At 42.0% G+C, this 25,702-nt stretch overlaps 1 protein-coding gene across 1 annotated transcript in view; it reads left to right on the plus strand.

Moving 5' to 3' along the window:
* The window catches only part of GALNT9 (polypeptide N-acetylgalactosaminyltransferase 9), a 274,101-nt gene that overhangs the window by 239,907 nt on the left and 8,492 nt on the right, over positions 1–25,702 (plus strand). Inside the window, exons 7-9 of the mRNA XM_083150046.1 lie at positions 12,634–12,819; positions 15,925–16,062; positions 24,900–24,995. Coding sequence (XP_083006172.1) covers positions 12,634–12,819; positions 15,925–16,062; positions 24,900–24,995 — 420 coding nt within the window. The remainder of the gene's footprint in view (positions 1–12,633; positions 12,820–15,924; positions 16,063–24,899; positions 24,996–25,702) is intronic.

A 25,702-nucleotide genomic window follows, 5' to 3' on the forward strand; every position in this document is an offset into this window, starting at 1 on the left:
CTGCGACTACAGTCTGAGTAAGTCTGGCCTTACTCAGGCTTGCAGTCAATATACGATATACGTCACTGCAAGCCTGAGTAAGGTTAGACTTACTCAGGTAGACTTACATGGCCGACAGGACTTAGGTCAACACACTCAAAAGGTCGACATGGCTTTAGGTCAACAGGGTCATTAGGTTGACACAAGCATTAGGTTGACATTGTGAAGGTTGGCAGTCAAAAGGTCAATATGGATTTTTCCCTTTTTTTTTTGGAGCCGAGATGTGCCGACAGGCGGTATTTCATGCCCTACCATCCACTAGGGCAAGGAAGTAGAATATAATAGTGTGCCAAGCGTAGTGATACACCATGCCTGATGCATGGTGAGGGCATGGTTGCACCTATACGATGTCCAGGTCTACCGTGTCGACATTCGGAAAAAAAAGGGAAAACCCCATGTCGACCTTTTGACTGTCAAATTTCCCAATGTTGACCTTCAGTGGTCGATCTAATACATGTCGACCTTCCTTTGGTCCACCTTATGATCCACACCCCTTGCAGTCGCAGGCTGACTTGCAAGACCAAGGAAACTGCACCTCATGGCTTAGTCCTTGGCCTGGCCAAGGGGTCCAACCTGAATTAGCCTCTGTGTAAATATGGGTCATTATGGGCAGATTAGATGCCATGCCCTGATGAGGCAACATTTCAGGTGCATACAGTATGTCGGCTCTTCCTCCTCCTGTAATTGTTCTTGTCAATTTTCATGCTTTTCGATTAATGTCCGGGATTTATACACCGGGATGCCCTGTTATTTGTATGTTGACTACTGTGGGACATTTATGACTACAGCAGCATCTCTCCTACTTGATGAATTGACAACGCATTGAAGCTAGAGCTAATCATAAGGGAGCGAAGGGACCCACTTATGCCTTAGAAGTAGACAGGTATTGCTTTGGTTTCAAACAACAATCCAATGCATAAGCAGCTACAAGCTACAAACTAATTAGTGCATTGGGAGCTGTCAACTATTGTTGCTGTTAATGACAGGTTCCAGAACTTTCACTACAAAGGGATTTATATTAACATGCAGCTGATAATGTACAAACTTATTTTCTATTTTATTGGCAAATACCCATATCTCCATATATTGTGTTAGCTTGTGCCCAGCCGGGTTGCCAAGATTGTATGTCTCTCTTCTGGAAGACCCTTGAGGCTAGGTCCAATTGACATTTTTATAAAGTATGCCATTATGCAGCAAAGTGTGGACAATGACACAATTCACTGTGAATTTCCCCATTCGGTCACTGAAGCAGCCTCTTCACTTGGGTCTACTCTCCAAGGAAAACTCAACACAATTCAAAAATTCCCGGTACATTCTGGAAGAGTACACAAGTATAGAATATAAAGATTAACCAAAATATATATTTTTTAAAAATGTTCATTAAAATAGTAACCTTTTGCAGTCCAATTTTTTTTTTTTTTTGCAATTTAAACAGTCTGGTTTACATTTCTTAATAAATGTGTTTTTTGTTTGTTTATTCAAAAAGGGTCTACATTGAATGTTTAATGACTTTTAATGTTTTTATATTAAAGTGGCCCACCGTTGGATCTGCTACTAGCGCTCGGGCTGTTGAGCCCGACTAGACGTTGGACTTGAAAGGGTTAAACTAAACAACAAAAATATTTCTATTAGTAGAGCCATACAAGTAGATTGCAAAATTATATATATCTTGTAACAATTGTTAACTGCTGTTGTTGTTTTAATCTCATTCTTTGGATTTATCAAAGCTTGGAGAGAGATAAAATACCCACCACTCAGCTTCAGTCATTTTGTAAACAGTCTAACATGGCAGTCAGAAGCTGATTGGTTGGTACTTTATCTCTTTCTCTCTCAAAGATTTGATACATTTTCCCCTTGTAGCCAAACTGACTCTGAATGTGAACCACATTATGTGCAAATGAGTGCGGAGTGTGGACAGGGGCATAGAGGGTGTGTGTGTGTGTGGGGGTGGCGAGGTGTGTTTGTGGGGGGGTGGCAAGTGTGTGTGTGGGAGGGTGATGAGGGTGTGTGTGTGTGTGTGTGTGTGTGGGGGGGGGGAATACTAATTTCCAGGACCTGCAGGTGGGGCCTAGTAGAAGCTCAGGTCCCATTGCCCCTCATCCCTTCCCTGTTACAGACAGTGGTTTTGGGGGCATGGAGAAAGAGTACTCACTACTGCTGCAGTACCTTCTCTCCCCAGCCTAGCACACACACTACTGTGGAATGCAATAGGGAGAGAGGCAGTTGCAAAAGCAGTCAGTACTCTCTACCTGAGTAATGTGTATTTTATGAGGGAGTTGAATGATTGCACCCTTTCACATCCCTCTGCCGCCATTTCCACTCCCCATCAATCCCTGCACTGGAAAAACGACTAGTAAGGAATTAGAAATGTCCTGAAAATACACATAAAAGTTCTACAAAATGGTCACATACTGGGCCAGATGCACTAAGCATCAAATGTGATAAAATGGAGAGTGATAAACAGCCAGCCTATCAGCTTCTACCTGTCATGTCACAGACTGTGTTTGAAAAATGTCAGGCAGGAGCTGATTGGTTGGTGGTTTACCACTCTTCATTTTATCACTTTTGAAGCTTAGTGCATCTGGCCCACTGTATGAAGTAAATGTACTGTACATAGCAAAGATGCAAGCTGCAGCTTGTGGAGTTATAAAGTCATACAAACTGTTAAATCTCATCAAGATCAGTTGTAATTTGTAATTTGGTTTGCACAAAGAATTACTTAGCCTTGGGCTACTTCTGATTTATTGCCCATCAGTGCATGAGACATGGGCTACATAACTCACTGCTCTCATTTCAGTACCCTGCATGCAATATTCTAGACTGCGCTCATGTGTTTCCACTCTACTCTTCAGAGGTGGGGGGTGATAACGCAGCTCAGGGGTTTGACAGCAGAGAGCTGACACATTATGCTAGAGATTACACCTCTAAATGCTATAAACGTCAAATGTCTGCCTGACCATGTATTATGGAGATGGTGGCAATCATGTACAGTTATATGGAACAAAACCTACAGATCCAACCTCTCAGTGACCCTTTTAGGAGTTATGCATCATAAAACTTTCCTAGTCATCCATAAATAGAGAAGGAATCGACTGGATATTTTACCTTTCAGCCAAGTCATATGTTACGCACTGACAATTACAATCAGCGCTGCCAGAGCACGACACAAAAAGGCATGGGGCAGAAAGGGCAAATGGTGCTTCCGGGTGATAATATAGATTGTGCTGGTTGAGTTATTTCCTACATTATATAAACATAACTCAAAGTACAGTATGCTGTTACTTATGAACATTGCTACAAAAAGAGAGATTCTGAGGGAAATTTAATAGGATGAGTGATTTAGAAAGTGAGAAAAATATCCAGGTTTTTTAAAGCGCCAATCATTTACACTGCAAAACCAGATTGATTTTGCAGTGTAAATGATTGGCGCTTAAAAAAAATGGAGATTTCTCACTTTCTGAATCTCTCATCCTATTAAATGTCACTTAGCATATGTGATCCTTAGCAATGCAAATGCAGGAGTGGGTGTACCACCACCTGCTATCTGCATTTGCGATCATATAAAACTGCGATGCGATCGCAGTTCGGGAGATACATTGGGGCAGATGTATCAACCAGCGTTAAGTGCAAAAATGCACTTAACGCTGGTTAACTGGGGGGGATTACGTCTATCCCTAATGTATTACTAGCGCACCTAACGTGCGCTAGTGACAGCCCGAAGAGTTACGCTCGGCGGGGCTGTCCCTGCAATCCCCCCCGGGATAACAGCCTTCAAGGCGTTAATTCGCCCCGGCCGATTCGCCAGCTCAGGGCTAGCGTTGTCCTATCCCCCACTGTGGGGACAACGCTAGCCCTGCTTCTGGCTCGGGCTGCGCTGGAGATCTCGCGTTTTTTGCGAGATCTCGCGCATGCCCAGTAAGCCGGGCAGGGGGGGCGATGGCGAGTGCGCATGTGCGGGGCGGCGAGGGAGCCGATAAGGAGAGCCGTTAACGCTGGGGATAACGGCTCTCCTTATCGGCATGGGGGATGTTAATACATCTCTCCAGTAACGAGTGCCCGCTTCTCCTCGTTATGCAGGAGAAGCGGGACGTTATTTCACAAGCGCAAAGGGGGGGGGTTAGTACATCTGCCCCATTGCGACCATCAATTGCGATGTTACTCTGCACCGGCAGCCCGAGTAAGTCTAAAGTCACGTACACATAGGGTGACGGGTGCCCCATGCTGAGCGAGCTGCCTAAGCATAGATCACTCAGCACACATTGCTGTGATGTGTGCTGAGCGATCTGTGCTGAGCGATCTTATAGGCAAAACACAGCAATATACTGTAAGCAGGATAGACAGTGCATGCACAATGGCAATGTGTGGTTCCATCGCTATATGGTGTATACATGGAGCCATCTGTGCTTAATTCCTCAGCAATCTAGTCAGATCGCTTAGAAATGGGGCTTAAATTGCCCTGTGCATATGCCCCATTACCTTCTTCATGCTGCCGGTCGCAGGAAAAAACCTGAGCTCCGCGGTGCACTCCTTGGCATGGAAACTCGCAGAAAATGGGCATTTCACGCCACCACTTTTGTCTCTCCCCCCAAACCAGAGCCGGATTAAGCCTTTGGGGGGGCCCGAGTTACTTTAGACAGGGGGAACCATCCTACTTCTCACTGCTGGCCGCAAACTTCACAGGAGAATATTAAACTGCCAAAATACAGAGTAAAGGCAGTATAAACTTGGTAAATGGGTAACTGCAGGGGGATTAAAATATATGTATATATAACCACATGAAAAGCCTGTATTTGTCCCTCTGTACCTTACTCTGTAGGAGCCCTGACAGGCTCAGTGGTGCCTCTGATTAAACCCCCCCATGACAAGGCCACTGCTGCTGATGTCCTTCATTAGCCTGAGAAGCATATGATGAGCTCCACCAAGCAGAACTCAACACAAGCCTCTCAGCCTCTGACCTCTTGTGCAAAGTCTCATTGGACTTAGGCCCTTATTCTGGTTCACTCGCAAAGGCAAATTCCTTCTAAAATGTACAAAACCATGTGCACTGCAGGTGGGGCAGATGTAACTTGTGCAGAGAGAATTAGATTTGAGTGGGATTTTACTTCATTACTTCATTAATTTTACTATATTGCAGTGTAACAATAAAGCCAATTTTTTCCCTGCACAGAAACAAAATAACTCACCCAAATCTAACTCTCTTTGCACATGTTACATCTGCCCCCACCCCGCTTGCAGTGCACATGGTTTTGTCCATTTGAGAAGGAATGTGCCTTTGCGAGTGAACCAGAAATAGGGCCTTAGTCAACTCCCAGTAATGCACTTCACACTTGTGCAGTCAGTGTGCCTTGGCTCCTGATGCTCAGCACCATTAATCATTGTCACATTGACAGATAAGTTAAGCTGTAGCACTACACTACTGCCATGCACAAAACATTTTTTGTAAATACATGCCAACCACAGGGGGCCCCTAGATAGAGGTGGGCCCAGGGGTACTGACAACCTGAGCCATTCCTTAATTCTGCCCTGCCCCAAACACCTCTGCTTGATTCATTGACAGGCAGAGGCATTAGCTGTTCTGCACTGCAATAACAGGATCCTTCCGCACATGTGCAGTTCACAACTATCGGGGAAACTGCAGTTTGGGTGTGATTCAACCTGAATTAATGGGTAATTCAGAACTGATCGCTGTTGTGTAAATTCGCAAGGTGATCATAATCCAGCCCTGGGTGTACAGCATATTTTGTGAATACAGTAATTAGTGAACTTTGTATTAAATAAAGATAGATATATTGTATTCACCTGGGAAGGGTCTCTCTTCTTCGAAACAGTACTGTGTATAATATTAATTTGGTTTAATTTTTAATCATAACATGAATGATTACACACCCTTACTGTTGTTGCAGGCACAACTGTCATGGTAGGTAAGTTATACCTTTGAGTGCCAACATCTCTGTGAGAAATGGTCAAAATATCCACTAAAAATGCCAGCGTCGCTCACATTTGTTATATAAATTCAAATAAAAAATGTTGTGTAAAAAAAATATTTTATTTCCTTCAGGTATAACTGTTAAACATTGCAGGTCATTATGATGAATAAAAATGTTTGCTTGACAATTTTCACACCTATTTTGACAAATTCACTTGGCGCTCGAAGGGTTGATGTCACACACTTGTCTGGACTGAGACTCTTGAGTGAAGCAAGTTCATGCCAGAAATAGTAATTGTAATAAGCTTGCTGCTAAACTGCCTCTTAATATCATGCACGGAAGGTGAATGTCTCTTGTCATGAATATTTTTAGACAAATTAAATCAGAATTCCTTGCCAGCTCCTATTATAACCTGCCATCTCTGTCTCAGCCCTGTGGGACTGTGTAGGTGTGTGAAGGGATGCTAAAAACCTCTCTTTAGCGCAGTCATATTCATAGGCAACCATGTTACCAAACAAGTTTAATGTATAAGTGGCATATTTTTTGCAAGGTGTCAGGACAAAGTCCCTTGTGCCACTATGAGCAGTACTTGATCTTTTTTTTAATACCTGAGCTGTTCTGCAATGTAGTCTGCAGGGTGACAGTGACACACTGAATACCATTAACAATTGATGAATATTCATATAGTATTTATTATGAAGGGATTCTATTTCCTTCATAATGAGAATCCCAATTTCCCATTTAACCCCTTCACGACATTGCCTTTTAAGGTAATTTTTTTTTTTTTTTTCCTCCTTGTGTTCAAATAAGCGTAACTTTTTTAATTTTCCGGCTATATAGACACATGAGGGCTTTTTTTTTGCGGGACAAGTTGTACTTTCTAATGGTACCATTTACTATACCGTATAATATTCTGGGGAATCAGGAAATAATTCAATGTGGGGTAAAAAAAAAAAAAAACGCAATTCCACAATTTTGCGCTGGTTACGGTTTTTTTGGAGTTCATAGTTCGTTTAAAATGATGGGTTATCTTTATTCTATGGGTCGTTACGATTCCGGTGATACCAAACTTATATAGTTTTCGTTACATTTTACCACTAAAAAAAAAAATAGAAAATGTTACGGTTTTTCGAATTTGCGTCGCGTCGCCATGTTCTGCGGCTTATAACTTTTTTATTTTTCCACCTACGGACCTGGGTGAGGGCTCATTTTTTGCGGGCTGAAGTGTACTTTTTAATTAATACCATTATGGGATATGGGCGACTTTCTGATCTCTTTTAGCTATTTTTTTTTGGGTAGGCGATGCGACCAAAAAGCGTAGTTTTGGCGTTGGGGATTATTTTCCGTTTACGCCTTTAACCGTGCGGGATAACTAATGTTATATTTTAATAGATCGGACTTTTAGGAACGCGGCGATACCAAATATGTTTATTTTTTTTATTATTTATTTATTTTTATTTGGGAAATGGGGAAAGGGGGGTGATTTGAACTTTTAATATTTTATTATTTTTTTTTATTTTTAAACTTTTTTTTTTTTTTTTTTTTACTTTTACTACAAGGCCCCCTAGTGTACTTGACCACTAGGGGGCGCGATCGCCTGTACTAGGTTCAGCCATAGAGCTCTATGGCTGAACGTAGTGATTTTTTTCACTTCCTATTACATCCTGCCTGAGGCAGGATGTAATAGGTATGAATACACGGACAGCACAGGGGTCTACATTAGACCCCTGGCTACCATGGCAACCGATCGGCACCCTCCGATCGCGCTGCGGGGGGCCCCGATCGGCGCCGGAGGGGGGCGCCCCCCCTCCGATCAGCTATTTAAGCACTGCGGGCGCTTTGCCCGCGGTGCTTAAAGGGTTAAACGGCCGCGATCGGCGAACTCGCCGCTCGTGGCCGTGAGAGCAGGGACATGGCTGTAATATACAGCCATTACCTGCTCTCTATCAAGCCAGCTCACTCCGTGAGCTGGCTTGATTCACCCCCAACCGACATATGACGTATATATACGTCATATGTCGTGAAGGGGTTAAGAGAGAATTTCTCTTTTGAGCTGTAAATAATCTAAGGCAGGGTTGCTGACATTCCGGGTGCACCCCTCGGGAGGTGGCACAGCATAAGGGGTGAGCAGTGGGCAGGGGTTCAGAATAGGACGCCGCACAGGGGGCACATCACCCATGGTAATGTCATCATGGCCACTCCCCTGCTATGCAATGCCGATGTAACATGCATTGCATGGCAGAGGGCGGGCCTAGAATGTGGCATGTCATCACTTGTGCTCTTTAAGTGGGTGGCCAAGGGTGCCTGTGCTGCTGCCAGAGACTTGCCCATCTTTCTGAGAGCCCGGGAGTGGCACACGATTTCTGGGAAGATGGGCATTTATTATCTAAGCCTGGGTAGGTAAAGTAGACATTGTGACATGCTAAACATTTCGATGACAGGCAGCGACGTAATAGAACTTTGTGTATCCCAAAGCTACATTTCAATGAAGTCTGGATAGCTGATGGACAGTGTCTAGGATGACAGTCAATAGGCCGACACCATATGGTTGACATGGTTGAAAGGTAGAAAAGTAAAAGTTTTTTTAAACCACTACCTACCTAAACATAGAAACATAGAATTTGACGGCAGATAAGAACCACTTGGCCCATCTAGTCTGCCCCTTTTTTAAACATGTTACCTCAAACCATATTTGATCCTTATTTTTTTGTAAGGATATCAATATGCTTATCCCAAGCATACCTGGTAAAGTGTGTCGAGTGCAGTGGTAGTGGGTGAAACATGTCGGGGGATGCGTTGCACCAAGTGCAGGTCCATGTGCTCATGTGTCAACATTAACACTAATAAACCCGTGTTTCTCAAGCCTTATTTCCCTGTGTCTCTTCAACTCCCTTCTGTCTCTCCAGCCCTAGCCACCATCTGTCTCTCCATATCCAGAACCCTTATGTCTCTCCAGCCACCATAAGTGTCCCTCCAGTCCCCACCATGCCTCTCCAGCCCATCCCCGTGTTACTTCCAGCCCCAGTGTCTTTTTCAACCCTGTCCCTCACTATCACATTCAGCCCCAGCCCTCAATGCCTCTTCCAGCCCCAGTGCCAGTATCTCTTTGAGCACTTAGTGCCAGCACCCAGTGACATTTGGTAAGGTAAGGCAGGTGAGGCACAGCCTTCCTTGCCATACTCCAGTATAAACCAGAGTATTGTCTATATAACGTGTATGAAATATGCAAAGAATATAATATAAATATCTTCTTTGTATTATTCGAATCATTTTTATAGTCAAGACTCTGGTTCAAAAATATTCATACCCTTTCCTTTTTTATCTTTGATCAAAACCCACCAAATTTCCAGCAATAGATACTGCTGCACCTCTATATAATGCTCACATGTACACTTGATCTCTGGTACTAGCCAGCGCCTCCTGACCTATTTACCTCACCGCACATCCCTGCCAGCAGCAGGGATGTGCCTCAGCCTCCAGTGACATTTCTATCTCCAGTGCAAATGTCACTCCAGCCTGTTGGTTTCAGTCGACAGCCACTAGGTCAATCACTAATGGTCGACAGTGACAAGGTTTATTGCACTGGCCCCCACTGACGCCGTCAAATCCTGTATGCCTGCACTCTGCTGATTAGTGCAGCAGCACAGGGAGCTCTTAAAACAGTGGTGGACTGGTTTATCTGGTGTCACTAGAGAACCTCTCAGATGGCTCCTAATGCCCTGCTGTCACCAGGCCTAGTAGAGACCCCAGTTCCCATAATGACACACTGTAGTGCTATACATAAGATAGGTAGATACCTAAAGATACTATCTATGCCTTCTTGGCTATAAAGATATTCAGTTTCTGGTATTTGCACTAAAAACAATAGTGAACAAATGTGAAAAACAAGAGTGAACGTCTTTCCAGTCTTGTAGTATGAGTCATGATAGATGGGGACAAAAAAAATGATTTATGATTATTCCCACATTTTCTAATTGGCTGACTATAACAATTATCAGTTTTAAGGACAAACTCGCTAGAAAATTACTTCCATGTGTGGTGACTTCCTGTATAAGTCACCAGAAGTCCAGCCCCTTTTGCATTCTGCTCCAATAGGCTGAAGAATTAAACTTTCTGTAAGATACTGATTATATTATATGCTGGATACTGTTGATCGAATCCACATAATTTTGAGAGCTATAAGGATGGTTGAAATGTCCTGTATATCTATATAAATAACTAAAGCGAATCCTATTAAACATTTCTGCATAAGAGCTCGTCTAAAGGTCGGTTGCTTGCGACTTATTAATAGCTGTTCTAGCGAGAGTCAACATAGGCATGGCTGCACTTGTATCCATCTATAAATGGTTTCTCTATTCGCAAAATATTTAATTTACCGTCTTACATATCTCCTTCATCCTATTTTGCATCTTTGAGAAAGACATTATTATTTTGTTGGCAAATTACCAACAGCTAAACTGCATGTTGTTTTTAATGGTGATGTTTTGATTTAACAAGTTTGTGTTAATCTCTGAGCTGCGGGAGAAGCCTGCAGTTGTCTGCTGTACATTGCTGGCCTCCTGCAGGGAGGAAGGAGGGAGCAGCTGCAGGTGGAAACGCTGAATGCTCTTTTGATGATAGCTTTAGATTGGGCTTGGGGCATCACCAAAAGGACTTGATGCAAATGTAGCCCCTGATGCACAATCTTTGCAAGCGTATCCTCTATTTGTTCTTCTGGTTGATTGATCTGCCAGCGGAACGCTTAGACATTGCTGTATTCCTCCCTCCTCACTTCTATTGCTGCAGTCTGTAAATATAAAACTGCAATACTATCAATATATTATGATCAGACACACAGAGATATTAAAGGTCACCTATCAACTATGATATTGTGAATGAAGATAATAAATCCATAACACATAAATGTATCCAGATCTGTTTCCATAGTGCCATCAAATATTCAGAGGAACATCATTGACATGTGTAACATTGAGAGGTTTCTTTGCACTGACTAATGATTAATAAAATTTGTTTCCATATAAAATATATTTCATTTGGCTTTCTTCTTATTATTCAAGTATCAGTTCAAATGGATTTCATTTTGGTTTTAATGTTATTTCATGGTGGTTTGCCTGGATGGTGGCACTGTCGCTGCCATGTGATCATGCAGGACTACAATGGGTGCAAGGGGTGTCATTGCTATAGGGCTTAGAGCAGGCATTCCCAACCACGGTCCTCAAGGCACACCAACAGTGCAGGTTTTAGTGATATCCAGGCTTCAGCACAGATGGTTTAATCAAAATCCCTCAGATACTAATTAAGTCACCTGTGCTCAAGCCTGGATATCTACAAAACCTGCACTGTTGGTGTGCCTTGAGGACCATGGTTGGGAATGCCTGGCTTAGAGGATGGGCGGGCTGGAACAGGTGATAAAGTTGCACACCAATGTCATTGAGTAGCCTTCCAAGCAATTTGATCTGATCCATTGCCCAGACTGAATTATTTGACATGACATTTTCAGCGAGGTGTGTGTAGTGGATATTATAGTAGCAATGTGGCACTGTAATGTGGCATCACATTTGAACTGGAGGTTATAGTGCGGCATGATTTGAAGTAGAGGACACTGTAATGTTTCATAATCTGATCTGCTTATTGTAATATGGAGAGCAAAATAAGGTTACATAATAAGAACCAGGGCACTGCAAAGTGGCATAGTATGAAATGGAGACAATATAGTGTGGTATCATATGAACTGGAGCATTGGAATGTGGCATAAAACAAACTGAAAGACACCTTTAATGTGGCACAGTATGAACAAGGGACACTGTAATAGGACATAATAAGAACTTGGGACACTATTTGTTATCATGCGAATTGGTAATACGCTATGGCATAATGTGTACTGGCAGCCCCACAATGTGACATCATGTAAATTAGAGAACTTTGATGATTCATAAAATAAATGAGGGCATTACTATGGGGCATAACATTATCTTAGAAGCATTGGGTCAGGGGCCCCTAAACTCTGGTTACCACACTGCGTGTGACACAGAGGCATAATTAGTCCCAGGTGCTTGGAAGCAAGTTGGAATTAGGTGCCTCTCTCCCCTTAAAAAAAAGTGTGACAATTCAATAGCCTATGGGTCTAGCACAGAGCTGTGCTGCCCGGACCTGTGACCTCCTCCCTGCACTGATCCTCTTCCGGGTGCAGGGAGGAGGAGAGCCCGGCACAGCAGCAGCGCCGGGTGTGGGAGGGAGGGGGTAGCCGCCGGGACCTGCTGGGACCAGGCGACTCTCACCGCAAAGGACAGCTCTTAACGCAAGAGCTGTCCTTTGCTATAATTATCGCATATGTTAGAACATATGCGATAATTATAATTGCGATGGGTGGCGAAGGGGAGCGGAGATTCTTAGAGAATCTCCCCCTGGATCTGAAATGGCCCAAAACATGCCCAATTTTAAATACAATCGGTCGAGATTGTATCTAAATTGGGTGTTTGGAGGCAAAATCCTTCTGGTGTGTACCCTACATAAGTAAGGGAAGTCAGAAAAGAACAATTCAAGAGCAAAGTCCCATTATTAATACAAAATGTGATGTTTTTAGAGCTCTGTCATGTAATTATTTTGCATTGCTTATTTTGCTGCATTGAAGGATGGAATGAAAACTTTTGACTCTTTTGCCTCCTAGGTTTGGCAGTGTGGAGGAAGTATGGAAGTTCTGCCTTGCTCCAGGGTTGCCCACATTGAACGCACAAAGAAGCCTTACAACAATGACATTGATTACTATGCAAAGCGTAATGCCCTGAGAGCTGCTGAGGTGTGGATGGATGAGTTCAAGTCCCATGTATACATGGCATGGAACATACCAATGACGGTGAGTAGTGTCATTTACTGTATATAAATGGTTTTAGTAGCTGGTCCTATGAATCATTCTGTTTGTCCTTTAATTAATGTCATGATATAGACCCATTCTATACTTCAGTGTTATTAAAGAATATTGGGCGTGATTCAGTACGGATCATATATGCTAAGCTGCTCCTAGAAGATTAGCATATTCCATCCTTAGCAATGCAAATGCAGGAGGAGGTGCATTTCACTTCATTCTGGCATTTGTAATAGCTAAAACTGTAATGTCCTCACAGTTCGAGATGAACATTGCAATAATCGATCGTGATGTTCATCTGCGACTGCAGCCTGAGTAAGTCTGACCTTACTCAGGCTTCCAGATGCAGTCCTTGGCCATGCCACTCCCAGTAAATATGGTGACATTCCCCCATTTTCGATAGTGTCTTTCCCACTAAACTCCTCTGCCTGTCAATCTGGCCAGTCTTTCCCACTGAATGCCTATCAATTAGCCATAGGCATTTGCTATCCGGCACTGCAGTTGCAGGACCTGTTCGGCACATGTTCAGAATGGGTCCTGCGCGTGCAGTTTTCTGATAAACAGGAAAATGCACTATTGAACGCTTAAGCGATCAATAGTGAATGAGGCCCAATATACTTTACTTACTTAGGGTTTAACTTGCTTAGTTAAAACTTATTTCTCTGTCTATGTTTATTAATAAAGGTGGAATTTGTTTTTAAGTTTGTGGTACATACAGTAGATACAATATATTCCTCTGATGGAACAATGCCCCCAATGGACACATTATAATTAAAAGGACAGATTGTACGTAAAATATTACTAAACAATCAGCTATGAATTTAACAACTGAGAAATGTAAGTTATTCTATTTCATTCAGCTATAAGTGATAGTGAGAGTAGCATCCCTGGGCCCCTAACCCCCAAGTAATACACCACATTTATTTTCAAATGATTACTCTAATTGCAACTGTATGTGCATAACACATAATTTTACTCTGACTGGCTAGGAAACACTGTATGAGGAAAAAATGTATGCAGCTAAAATCATAATTACATAGAGTAAATAGCCATGATATATATCATTTTAATGAGTAAAAGCTGACTGTGCTACTAATTAGCATCCCAGTTGTGCTTTATGCAAGTACAGTCTCTAATTGTGACTGTATGTGCATAACACATAGGGGGGAATTTACTAAGAGGGAGTTCTATTTCATATGGGATGTTGCTATGGGCAACCAATCAGAATCTACTTCTTATATATTAAGCACCTTCTAGAAGATAGTAGATACTATCTATTATCTTCAAGAAGGTGCTTAATGAATAAGAAGTAGAGTCTGATTGGTTGCCCATAGCAACATCCCATCTGAAATAGAACTCCCATCTTTGTAAATTTCCCACATAATGTTACACCGGCTAGCTAGAAAACACTGAATGAGAACATTTTTTGTGCAGATAAAATCACAATTTACATAGAGTATATAACTATATATTCATGTTATATATCATTTTAATGGGCGGACCATGTGCTGGAATAAGTTCTCTGTGTGAGTGGCTTTTGTTAGCTTCTCTTACTCAGAACTGAGGTTTAGTAACCACTTTCCAATTTGCCTGTTTGTATCTTGCTACTGTACATTGCAGCTTACTACGAGGTCAACTAGTGGTGTAGCGTCCAATGTGGGCTGAGAGTGACAAAGCATAGAGTTTAAAGTCTGGGCGCAGGAGCACTGCTCTAGCATGGAAACGGAGGAGCAGAGTCCACCTGCAAACAGTAGAACGCACTATTGTGAGAAAACAACCAGACATTTTGTTTTTAAAGTGGAAGCAAAGCCTAAATACAGGATAGACACATTTGACTGTACAAATATAAAACAACAAAACAGTGGAATAAAAAAAATGAGTTGTTGGCAACCGGGATCTGAACCCCATGTGCTTTGTATGGCATGCTGTGGGCTTAACCAATTGGCCATTATGGATACTGTACCACAAGCCTGTCATCTCATTTATTTTACTTATTTATTTACAGTTTCTTATATAGCGCAGCATATTTCATTGCGCTTTACAATTGGAAACAACAGTGATTAAACAAACTGGGTAGAAACAAATCGACATAGAGGTAGGAGGGCCCTGCTCGCAAGCTTACAATCTATAGGGTTTATTCACACCTGTTGCAGAAACCTGGACGCCTTATGTAATTAGGTGGCCGGCAAATGCCAAGGTGCTCAGGGCTATACTCGGGGTTTGTCACAATGTACATAAAATCATTTTATTAAAAAAGTGTATTTAATGTAAATATTGCTGGGTGGTAGTAGACTTCCTTGTGGCTGTTAAGTATCGGCCTGCCGCCATGTTGTACAGTAGTTATGCTACGTAGACACTCATTCAGCTCCTGGGACTCATGGGGGAAAATGTATGCCGAGCTTAGCCTGGTGCTAAACCGAAAATGATTGACTACATAGCATACTATATTTACTAAGTGGTTCTTGGACTATATTACTGGAGAACTATATTATGTATTTCATTGGAGACATCACACATGCGCATTGAGGATTTATAAAAGCGACATATGGTGGATGAACATAAGCATCACTCCGTTTACACGATACGCCACACTAGTCAGGTTGCACAATCCTTCACCATGCTGCGACAAGCCTTGTTTGTCGGGCCAACTACCATAGGAAGGACAGATGAGCATGGCTACATCTGTTGGTCTACCCAAGTCCAATGTTCCATGTTATTGAGTATAGGCTGCAAAAGTGTGTGCCATTGCAGATCATATGTGTCCGCTCCGGTGGTCATCTATTTTCATTTCTGGACTTACAGCTTTATTAGCGTCTGTCTCTGCATCAGGCCAGAGTGCACTGAACTCATCCGAATAGCATACTGAATACCCTTTGGTAATTTTTAAATAATGTGTGTATGAGGAAGGATGTGGTCATGCCACTAGAGAGCATAACCATGCAAAGATGGCATATGCCCAGCTCAGTGGCATAACTAAAGGCTTGGAGGCCCCTGGCATGGAGTCAGGATAAAAGTATGGTATGTTTTTCAGAAATTAAGCTATGAAAGTGAACACCTTTCCCTTTAGTGATATGTCATCTTTCGCTCTCTTGACAGAACCCAGGGGTGGATTTCGGTGATGTCTCTGAGAGGCTGGCTCTCCGGCACAAACTGCAGTGTCGCAATTTCAAGTGGTATCTGGAAAATGTTTACCCAGAAATGAGGGTGTACAATAACACTATTACCTATGGGGAGGTAAGTAACTCCTGTATTTTATACATTTCGTTATGGATTTTGAGAAACAACAAACATTGTACTTAACATATGTTAAGCCAAGACTATTGGTGCTTACCATTGGCGGGAGTAATTAAACTACAATATCAGCACATACAGAACACGGGTATACTGGGCCTCAAAGCAAAATTTGTGTATTGGCCCATCTACACTGGCCGACCCTCTGGAACCCCCCCCACTTGGGTCTTTGGACCATCTTCAGGGATCTGTACATGCACAATGTTGTTTGGTGCTTCATGATTTATGCTTCAGTTCCGGTGCCCAGATGAGTAGCAGGGGTCTCGGTACTGTATCCATCACCTCCAATGCCTGTGCCTGCAGCATACTGTACCTGCAGGAGCTCTGTATTTATTACATAGATTAAATTAAGTACATTTTTTTAAACAAATTTAAAAAAAAAAATTTTTAAATAAGCAACAATACAAATGTCTGCCTTCCTCCCAAAGGATACTAGCCTCAAAATTAAAAGCGTAGGGTCTTATTTTTGAATCCCCTGGGCTTTGAGGGACTGGCCAGATTATAAAACAAATAATCCTGGAATTTGTACACAGATATTATAAAGAATACAACGGCAAATCTAATATAAACTTGTTTTTTTTCAACAATTTTTTTAAATCTAAAAAAACTTCCATAACTGTAACCCATGGTTGTAGATGGCCAGCAGAAAATGAATGTAGCCAAGAACATTGGTACTCCCCTCCACCATTCTGCCCATTACTCTGTTAATACGATTTCCAGAACATTACAGTATAGCAGAAAAAAGGTCAAACACATACTGTAGCAAACTCTTTCATGCAACTCATGAAATGTAATTTACTGTTAAACTCTCCAGCATATAACTAACTGTTTAATAATGCTTTTTGTAGCTTTTAGTACAGTAAGGCTAAGAACTACAGTTCTGACAAATAGTTGGACATCATGTTCACCACAGTCACTTAGCAGTAGCGAGGTTATGTTGCAGCTAAAGCCCCACAGAAGACCTGTCCACTTAGATTTCTCTAGTATTACATTTCTTCATTATGTAATGTTACTTGGTTACATGATACAATCAGCCCCCTTTCTGTGCCTGTCCTCAGGCTGCAAACAGAATTATATTCAGCATCCTCTGACAGACTACGCCGAAGATCTTGACAGCGACAAAGATACTTGTCCCCCAGTGCTATTGCCAAAGTCATTGTAATTGTACATGACTTCAAGCTTGTCAGTGATTATCAAAGTCTTGGCTCTATTTATCCAGCCAACCAACTTCCAGTGTACTTAAGAACATATGGACCTAAAGATGTATAAAATACATTAAGCTTTTTTGAGGTTCTCGAAGTATGTGAGATGCAACGTGCTACTCTCATTTATAGATTGATAGCATAGATTGATTTCTTCATTGAATCCCCCAAAAATATCTATTGAAAATCTACATTTAGCACTATGGAAAACTAAAAGTTTGATTAACATAATAATTAATAAAATAATATTTGCATCGTTAAAGATATAGATTGTTTTGAGTACATCATTTTTAACATAACATTCATTAAAACCCGTAGATATCACTGTTGCTATTTATGTCTATGAAGATGTGTTTCCAGTGGCATACTGTATTGTTATTGTATACACTAGATTATGAAGCCCACGACACTAAAGGGGAAGTTTACTAATATTCCTATCTCACCCTTGTTTGTCCGAGGTAAAACAACCATGGGATCGATCAGACACGGGTGAAATTTTAAAAATGAAAAATTAAATTTGCTATGCCTCAGTAACACTTCTGTAAAATTCAATTGCATACATAATGGTGTATACAATTGTATTTCACAAGCGTGTTCAGGCAAGAATCACCAAACGGTTCCATACATTTTAAATCACTTGCAAGACCACTCATACAGAACCCCAGCAGACAGCACGGTTGATTTTGCATTGTAAATGATCACCCTTTTAAAAAAAAGTCCTAGTTTGGCCAACTGACGAATTTCATTACATTCATCCCCAAGTATTTAAGAACTTATTGTACTACCACATAGTGTATAATATCTCAAGACTAAGTGAACAGAGAACTGCAAACAACTGTGCCTAGAATAGCCATGCAATTAACTGAAGATAGATACCACAGTTATATCAACTAATAATTTTGTATCACCAACAATGACAGTATCTAAGCGGGCTTAACCTCCCGCTTTACTTGAATGTAATGCTGCTACAGTACCTACAGTACCACCTGCAGATTGAAGGCCAAATTTAAGTAGTTTGGCATCAATATTAAAGTTGTATAGTCTCTTCTATTGTCACTGGGTCATGTTAGTGCGATCATACCAAATTAATTACTATAGAGGTAAACAGCCATATACAGTACCAACAAGGTCCCAGAGCTGAAGAGGGCCCATCTTTACTGTCTAAGTTATATGTTTTACATACATTTATCACCATCAGTTGCTAAATAGGGGGCCCTTACAAACTTTTGCTATGGGGCCTACGAATATCTAGTTACGCCACTGACCAACATGTTTAACCCTTTGAATGTCAACATCTCTGTGAGAGATGTGCAAAATATCCACTGAAAATGCCAGCACTACTCACATTTGTTATATAAATTCAAATAAAAAATGTATAAGGAAGCCAGACAATTATTTGAGACATACCTTGCTACCCAGGCAAAGCGATCAATAGATTACACTAGACATAGATACTATAGATGGGGAGGCAAAGCTGGAAAACTGTTAGCGACACTCTCCAAACCACCCAAAAAACGAAATATCATCACGTCAATAAAACATCCAACCAACAATAAGACTATAATCAAATCATCGGAGATCACAGCACACTTCCAAACATACTTTGAGAAAATCTTTGCCCCACCCCCTATGAGTCAAGACATTGAAACACCCCACTTTCCGGAGGCGGTCCTACCCTCACTTACACAAGCACAGCAATCTGCTCTAGCAGGGGACATTACAACTGAGGAAATCAACACAGTAATAACAAATCTTCCTAATGGTAAATCCCCAGGACCCGATGGCTTCACAGGAGAATATTACAAGATGTTACAAACGCATATCACACCCTCCTTGCTTGAATTATATCAAAACGCCTATAAAAATAGCATTACATCCTCTCTTTTCAATGAGGCCTTTATAACCCTCCTCCCGAAACCTGATAGAGATCCCATGTTATTGACATCATATCGCCCGATAAGTTTATTAAATGTAGACTACAAAATACTGACAAAAATCATGGCCATAAGATTACAAACTATCTTACCAGACATTTTAACCCAATCCCAAACGGGCTTTGTAAGGGGCAGACATTCGGTTAAAGCGGTACGCGCTGCCATAGCAGCCGTAATAGCCTCATATAATACACCCAGCTCTAGAAACATGCTCCTCAGTTTAGATGCCAATAAGGCATTTGATATGATATTATGGCCCCATTTATTTCAAGTCCTGGAAAAAAGGGAGTTTGATCCAAATTTCATTAAATTTATACGAACAATATATCACAACCCATCTGCATCATTATTGATAAACGGCACCAAAGGCCCTCGCTTCTATTTAGGGAAGGGAACCAGACAGGGATGCCCTTTGTCACCACTCCTATTTAACATAGCTTTAGACCCAGTTCTGAGAACGATGGAAACGTGGGCGAACTTTAGAGGAATTAAAATAGGCGCCCAGGAACTAAAATTGTCAGCATTCGCAGACGATATTCTTCTCTATATTTCTGACCCAGAACTCTCTTTACCCTTGCTCCTAGACAAACTAAACTCATTTGAAAAGATAACCGGATTCAGTATCAACCTAGATAAATCTTCAGCCTTACTCCTTTATGGCCCAAAAGAACCCCCCCCCTGGACATCACAATACAGGTTTAAATGGCAAACTGAAGCTATCACATACCTAGGGATCCTAATACCTAGAAACCCCAATATGATATACACGTTGAATATAAATAAAGCAATTACGGCCCTTTCCACTGACATAACAAAATGGGAACGCTTGCCCCTGTCATATCTGGGAAGAGCTAACCTACTAAAGATGGTATCAATTCCAAAACTACTCTACCCATTACAGATGGCCCCAATCATACTAACACAAAAAGACTCCCAACAAATCTCACGCATCCTTCGCAAATTCATCTGGGCAGACGGCCGCTCCCGTATAGCCATGAGGAAGCTTGTGCAACCAGTCTTTAATGGAGGCATAAACTTCCCGGACATAGTCACTTATAACCATGCAGCCTTATTTAGACATGTACGGGATTGGATACAAAACAGCTCAACATACACTAACACTTCCCTAGAACAGGGCTTTCTACAGGACACAAATCTAGCGAGCTTCCTACACCAACATGATCAAGAATTGTCAACCCAGATTAAAAATAACCCCCTACTGTGGTCCACGAGGAAGATCTGGCATATACTAAGGCACAAAACTGGGCTGAACCAATACCATTCCCTTTTTCTACCCCTCCTTAAGAATCCCTCTTTCCTGGATGGCATGGCTGCTCACCCTTACACTATATGGGCTGCAGCGGGAATAAAATCAATTGACGCACTGGTACTGAAGGAAGAGAAAAGAGCTCTACGCCTTTCTGAATTGACCACCAACTTCCCCATGGTTAGATCATACCCGCTGGCCCTTCAGCAAACTATCTTTTATGTTTCACATGTAATAGGACACTTTTCAGAAAAGGACTGGAACAATGCTCTGGACACCATGTTGACCTACCAAGTCCCGATTTCTAGAGCAATTTCCATACATTACACCTTTCTGAGGGAAATACTGGACTACACAAAGATTAAAGGCGGGATGGCCACATGGCTAGATCATTTTCCCACACTGTCCATGCCGCAATTGCAGAAGGGTCTCCTATTCTCCCGACAAACTCTTAAAGCTAATATGTATATTGAGTTGTTCCTAAACACTTACCACAACTCATACTTGTCCCCAATCAGACGGTTCCATATGACGACATCAAATTCCCACACATGCCCAAAATGTCATGCTGACAACGCAGACACTTACCATTGCCTTTGGGCGTGCCCTGTAATCCGCTATTTCTGGTTACTGATCAAAAAATACGCGGAAAAGAAACTCATAACATATGTTCCTTTCACACCAGAATGGGCAATTCTGGGGATACTTGACCCCAACATACGTATGACAAAAGAAATTAAGAAACTACTGCTAGCTTTAAGCGCGGCAGGTAGGAAGACCATACTGCAGGGATGGATTGACCCCACCCCCCCCCAATTCCCTTTATTCTTGCAAAAATTTCATTTTCTCTTTCGCATGGATTGGGTGGAGGCGGTGGTAGATAGAGGCAAAAGGGTGGAAAAATTCTTTACTCTATGGGATTCATATATAACAACCCTCCCACTAAACACCAGGAGAACTATACATAATAGCTTAAAAAACACAACATGGTACATGACCAGGCTGGCGGCACTAGACCCGCCAGTACAGTTATAAAGATCCTCCAAATGATGGCGTTGAAGCAAGGATGACCTATGATGCAAAATGTACTGAATATATGACTGTACAAACGACCAACGATAACAACTATTTGAAACTTTTATTGTCATATATACAAAATGGAAATATGTAATATATACCAATTGTATTGTACAAACTATGTAATGTGCACGAAATGTCTCAATAAAAAGTTTATAAAAAAAAAAAAAAATGTGTAAAAAAGTATTTTCTAAATAAGATAAACATTACAGGTCATATGACAAAAATGTTTTCTGGGCAATTTTAACACCTATTTTGACAAACTCACTTGGCACTCAGAGGGTTAATAATGGTTCAGCTCCTTTCATTTGGATTACTGTAGGGCCTAAGAGTTGTTTTGGAGTCACGAATTAGCACAATTGCCCAATATTGATGCAGATAGTGCAATGTGTGCTGGCAGGATTAGAGTCAAAGATGAGCCTGTAATCACATTAGTTGTATATCATTTAGTCCATTTGATTGAAGGGTACTTATATGTTAGTTGGGCGCCCACTAAGCTATTTGCTTAGTTTTCCTACTGCATTGATCGCAAAAAATGACAGAAAAATTGCAACAAACTTTCCGAAATGTCATGTAACAGTAGATCTTGACGGATGGACAGATGGAATTATGAACAGATGTATTGTAAATGTAATTATCCATAAAAATTCTTTGTATATTTCAACTACCACATATGTTCATTGTATAATTTTGTTTTCCAACAGATACAGTATGTTTAGTTCACACTTTGCTGCTCACTGAAAAATGTAACTTTTAGTGACATCTACTATAACTGTCAAAAGATTACAAAAATATCAATAGAACATATACAATGGTTTGACTATTCATAGCATGTAACAGTAGCAAAGATAAGAACCAAGGTACCCACATTATTGAAAGTTCCTTATTTTCTTCTGAGCGACCTACAATTACCTCACATTGCTGCACAATGACACTCACCACCCTGCTAATCTTGGCCGATACAAGATGGCAAAACCATTAACTGCTTGGTTAATTTTATACTCTGTCTACAGTGTATTCTGGTGAGCTCTCCTGTGCTGTGTGTAAAGTATCTGCCCATTGTTTAGTTTATTTGAGCTGATGTTTCTGTGAATGTAGCAATCTTGGCTATGTTGTCCGAGGCAGGACTATCCTGTTAGATACATATACATTAGTATATGAGTTTTAAAGGAAATTAAAAATGTAGGACCCATTTAAAATGTATGTATTGCAAAGATTTTTTTTTTTTTACTCATTCTGGTCCAAAATAATCAATGGCTCAACAGATTGTAACATAAAAGAGGCGGTGGAACTCATTTCTCCTAACATCATATATGCCACGCTGGAAAAGGAATCCGCTCAGACATGGGAAAGGGGGAGGTGACTGCGGCTCATCAGTAACACTTGCACAGCTTGTACAATCGATTGACATAAGTGGTGGGGCAGGCGATTATGTTGGACTTCTGGAGCAGGGCCCTGGTGGAGGTGGAACTAGTTCTGCTTATCATTACAGGTGGTGAGACGGAGTTCCACCCCGTTCCTCCCCACTTTAACACCTGGTCCTATGGCTTTATATTCTTGGCCTGAGCTGACATACTGCAGTTTATACTGAGGGAGGGGGGGTCAGAAAAAACAGATCCCACTCACCTTCACTAGTTCCATGTAACAGGAAATTATATTTTGTTTTATTCCTCTCTGATTGGCTGAAGTGGCCAAGCATGTATTTACTTGGGAGATAGAATAAATTCTTGGGGTTTGTGGGATATAGTGTTAAAATAAGTTCATATTGCAGTACTATCAATATACAAATCCAGCTTAGAAGTTTAATGATCATTTTTGGTCCCCTGCCAACAAAAAAAATCATAGTATCATGATTTTACACCTAAATACACTGTATTGCATACATATTATATGTTCTGTACAAACAGGTAGATTTATTAACAATTTTTAAATAAAATAATGTGACAAAGGGGTTTTTCACACCCTTTTTACATTATTTTAGTATCACCTGAATGCATTAAAAGACTTTTGAAGCAGTTTTAGTGACAAACTGCTACAAACCCTTTAATTCATTTTTTTTAGTAATAGATCACATTTCCCATACTTATAATCTGGCTCAAATTGTAAAAAAAAAAAATGCAGTGAGTCCTGTGATAATAGCGGCAACTTCAGCTCCGGAGACACTGAAGCACCCCGCTCCACCGGGGGAGGGGGCTTTGTGGTGAGGCCGCTGCACAGCTCCAGGGGGGGTGATGCGATGCGGCCGCCATGGTCGCTCCACAAGTGGGGGTGGATTGGGTTGCCGGGTGATGCAATGCAGCCGCTGTGTCGCTTCACGGGGGGTTGACGTGGCGGGCGGGGGTGATGCCGCCAAGTCACTCCATGGGGAGGGGCGATGCAGCGACAGCCGCCAAGTCGTTCAGGGGAGGAGGAGGAGTGACAGCCACTCACCTCCATCCAAGGGGGGGGGTCCCTGCTTCCAACTACAGCCTTCCAGTGGCCGGAACAGCTTTCTCTGACCCTTGGCAAATAAAGCTGTCTGGGGACCAGGCCAGTGAGATCAGCTATGTGTGTCCAATGGACAAGTTCATCAAAGTCTTAAAACAAAATTATACTCCCCAACCCAGGAACCGGTGATCGGTGCTCCATTGAGGGCTGCTGGTCATTGGGGCAATCTACTGCTCCTGTAACCACTGGTTTAGTAAAGTTATGCTGCAAAGTGTAAGCTCACCTTACAGTACAGGAGGTCAAAGGAGCAGCAGCAGCGAGCCATCAAATGATTTCTTCATTGTTCGCAGATCTGAGACACCTCTATGGTGATGATCTTCAAGCACCCTGTGCAGGACACAGGCGGGCAGCTGATATCCACTGATGTCAGCTGCCCGCCCCCCTCCCACACCCGTGTCATTGGGAAATTACAATGGGAATGCCCATCATTCTCATGATAACACCCATGAACTGCTGGGCGCTCCCATAGGCAAATTCCTCGGCCCGCCACCTCATGCCCCTCCACATCCCCCACCTGGACTTCTGTGTGTGAGCGCTGTGGGTGCTCGCACACAGCCGCTGCACATGCACATAAAAACCTACAGTATGTCGCGAACAATCGGTCCCCCGTGCGAACACACGAGGCGGGCCTAATGAATTAGAATAACCCCCACAGTACTAACTGTGGCTGGCATTCAGGTATCATTCCCAGTGGGAACACTACACATGTTAAGTGGAAGAATCTCAATCAAAAACTGTAAAATTAATGAAAGTTTTCAAAAAGATCTTTTTCAGATACAAACAATTGATTACATTTTTTTTTCATAATTTCAGCTCCGCAACAGTAAAGCAACAGGTTATTGTTTGGACCAAGGCTCTGAAGATGACAATAAAGCCATTTTGTACCCCTGCCATGGCATGTCCTCACAGGTAACAATGCATTATCTTACAGTCAGTAAGCATTACACACTTATTATATCTCATGCTTGGAAGCTATTTGTATCTGATTTTTAAGCACATGTCACAACTGCACTGCCTGCCAACCTCACTTCTAAACCTGAAAGCGATGCATAACCCTACCTATAGAAAGAGCCACGTATTAACCCCCCCCGCATTTACATTCACTTAGATCATGCATTGCGGTAATGTTTCTTCATCCAGATATTGAATCCCCTGATTGTGCCCCTAGATTGTGGCTTTCCCCTCCTTTGTACTTGACTGTCTGATTAGATGGCACTGACCCGGACCACTATGTCTAGGGGTAGCAGCGGCAGCAGGGCCGACGCCACCACTAGGCAGCTCTAGGCATTTGCCTAGGGCGCCGGCACCTGGAGGGAGGCAGTTCGCCCCTCACCCCCATCATATAGCTGGCGGCATCGGCATCCCTGCAGTGCTGGAGGGGGCAGGTACCCCCGCGGCACGGACACCCCTTCCCCCTCCAGCACTGCAGGGAGGGTGATGCTAAATATTTGCAGTTACAGGGGTATAAGCTGCAGATATTGTACTTAATGATAAATGCCTCTCTGTATCCTATTAGGTTCCTGGGTGAACTGTATTGTTTTGACCTTGTCTTATTCCTGATCTTGACTCTTCTCTGTTTACCTTGTCTATCTCAATTTGTATTCTGTTTTATTCTT

This window comes from Crinia signifera, chromosome 1, assembly GCF_055691185.1.
Source record: "Crinia signifera chromosome 1, ASM5569118v1, whole genome shotgun sequence".
Classification (NCBI taxonomy): Eukaryota; Metazoa; Chordata; class Amphibia; order Anura; family Myobatrachidae; genus Crinia; species Crinia signifera.